This window comes from Macrotis lagotis, chromosome 3 (assembly GCF_037893015.1).
Source record: "Macrotis lagotis isolate mMagLag1 chromosome 3, bilby.v1.9.chrom.fasta, whole genome shotgun sequence".
In the NCBI taxonomy this organism is placed as follows: domain Eukaryota; kingdom Metazoa; phylum Chordata; class Mammalia; order Peramelemorphia; family Peramelidae; genus Macrotis; species Macrotis lagotis.
Genome location: NC_133660.1, coordinates 302,820,225 through 302,822,132, shown reverse-complemented (window position 1 = coordinate 302,822,132; position 1,908 = coordinate 302,820,225). Strand labels below are relative to the sequence as shown.

The window sequence follows — 1,908 nt, the reverse complement described above, 5'->3', positions numbered from 1 at the left end:
AATAACTCTTCCCTACTAATTTGCTCCATAGATCAGAAGTAGAAACAATGGTTATAAGTTATAAAGATATTTATTTAAGTTCAATAAAGGAAAACATTTCTTATGAATTGGAAATATGAGATATCATAATAATAGGAAAAAAATAAGATTAACTCAAACAGTTCAATAGGAAATAAGAACAGTATTAGTTTCCATCAAGATTTCTTTTACTAAGTAGCTAGTTCTATTCTGTCCTTTATAAAACTAATTCATTTATAAACAAACTGGAGAAATATGGAGGGTAAATTGCAATAGATTATGGGGAGGTATGTATATATCCCATGGAATATTTTTAAATATAAAAGTAAACTATTTACATTGAAATGTAGATAAGACAATGATTCTGTACAATAAGGAATCTTTGTCTGATTTTCTTCTGCTTCTTTCTTCCATTTATGCAATAATTAGTTCTCACATATATTCTCATTTTCATTGAAGACATAGACATGAAGAACAACGTGACTGATTTTATTCTTCTTGGACTGACACAAGACCCAGTGAAAAAGAAAGTTGTATTTGTCATCTTTTTGGCTTTCTATACTGCGACTACTTTTGGAAACCTACTTATCATTTTTACCATCAAGACCAGTCCTGCACTTGGGGCTCCAATGTATTATTTTTTGAGTTACTTGTCCTTTGCAGACTTCTGTTTCTCTAGTAATACTGCCCCCAAACTGATTGTAGATAGCATAACTAAAAAAGAGACTATTTCCTTTGGTGAGTGCATGACACAATTAGTTGGAACACATTTCTTTGGATGCATGGAAGTCTTGATCCTCGTTGCCATGGCTTATGACCGCTATGTGGCCATCTGTAAGCCTCTATATTACACAGTCATCATGAACCAGAGGAAGTGTGGGAATTTAGTAATTTTGGCCTTGTTGGGATCTTTTCTGCATTCATTCGGTCAGGTCTTTATTGCATTGAGTTTACCCTTCTGTGGCCCCAATGTGATCGATCATTATTTTTGTGACTTGCAGCCTTTGTTGAAATTGGCCTGTACTGACACATATGCGATAAAACTCTTGATTCTTTTCAATAGTGGGGTCGTATGCATGGCTACTTTTACAGTTCTTATGACCTCCTATATTGTAATCCTTTATTCGCTAAGAAATCATAGTGCAGAAGGAAAGCGTAAAGCCTTGTCCACCTGTACCACTCACATAATTGTGGTCATTATATTCTTTATCCCTTGTATTTTTATATATGCTCGGCCCCCAATTAACTTCCCTGTGGATAAGTTAGTATCTGTATTTTACACCATTGGAACACCTTTGCTCAACCCATTGATCTATACATTGAGGAATGCAGAAGTAAAAAATGCTATGAAGAAACTATTTAGCAAGAGAGTAAGTTAAGATGGAAAATTGGATAAATAGCCTTCCTCTCCCAAATGCCTTCCATGCAACTTCACAGTTGCTCTGTCACAGTCTCTGCTACTTAAAATGAGAATAATAATGCCTGCCTCATAGGGTTTTTGTGATGATCAATTCAGGTAATATTTAGAAACTGCTTGACGCAGTGCTTGAAATATAGTAGAATTTTTTTTAATTTTTAAAAAAATTTAAAAATTTATCTTTTAGGCTTTTTTTGCAAGGCAAATGGGGTTCAGTGGCTTGCCCAAAGCCACACAGCTAGGGTGTATGAGATTTGAACTCAGGTACTCCTGACTAGATTTTAAATAAATAAAATTCATTTTCTAGCCCTTTCAAGAAGATATGGAGCAATATGGAGAAGAGATATTTTCTGTTTGGGTTTGTATCTGATCTCTTGAATCAGGAGCATAATATATAGAAAGTAAAGTACTGAATGACTCAATGATTCGATTATCCTCAGACCACAATACCAAAATAATAATAGCACCAAGAA

The 1,908-nt window shown here is 34.2% G+C and overlaps 1 protein-coding gene across 1 annotated transcript; it reads left to right on the top strand.

The window, feature by feature from the left end:
* Window positions 1-485: 485 nt before the first annotated feature.
* Window positions 486-1,397, top strand: LOC141517041 (olfactory receptor 4C11-like). The gene has a single exon (XM_074227976.1). It carries the CDS (start codon window positions 486-488, stop codon window positions 1,395-1,397), a length of 912 nt encoding a protein of 303 aa, XP_074084077.1.
* Window positions 1,398-1,908: the final 511 nt, after the last annotated feature.

Excerpts from the sequence above, each read along its gene's own strand:
- LOC141517041 (XM_074227976.1), top strand. The coding sequence starts at position 486 with ATGAAGAACAACGTGACTGATTTTATTCTTCTTGGACTGACACAAGAC.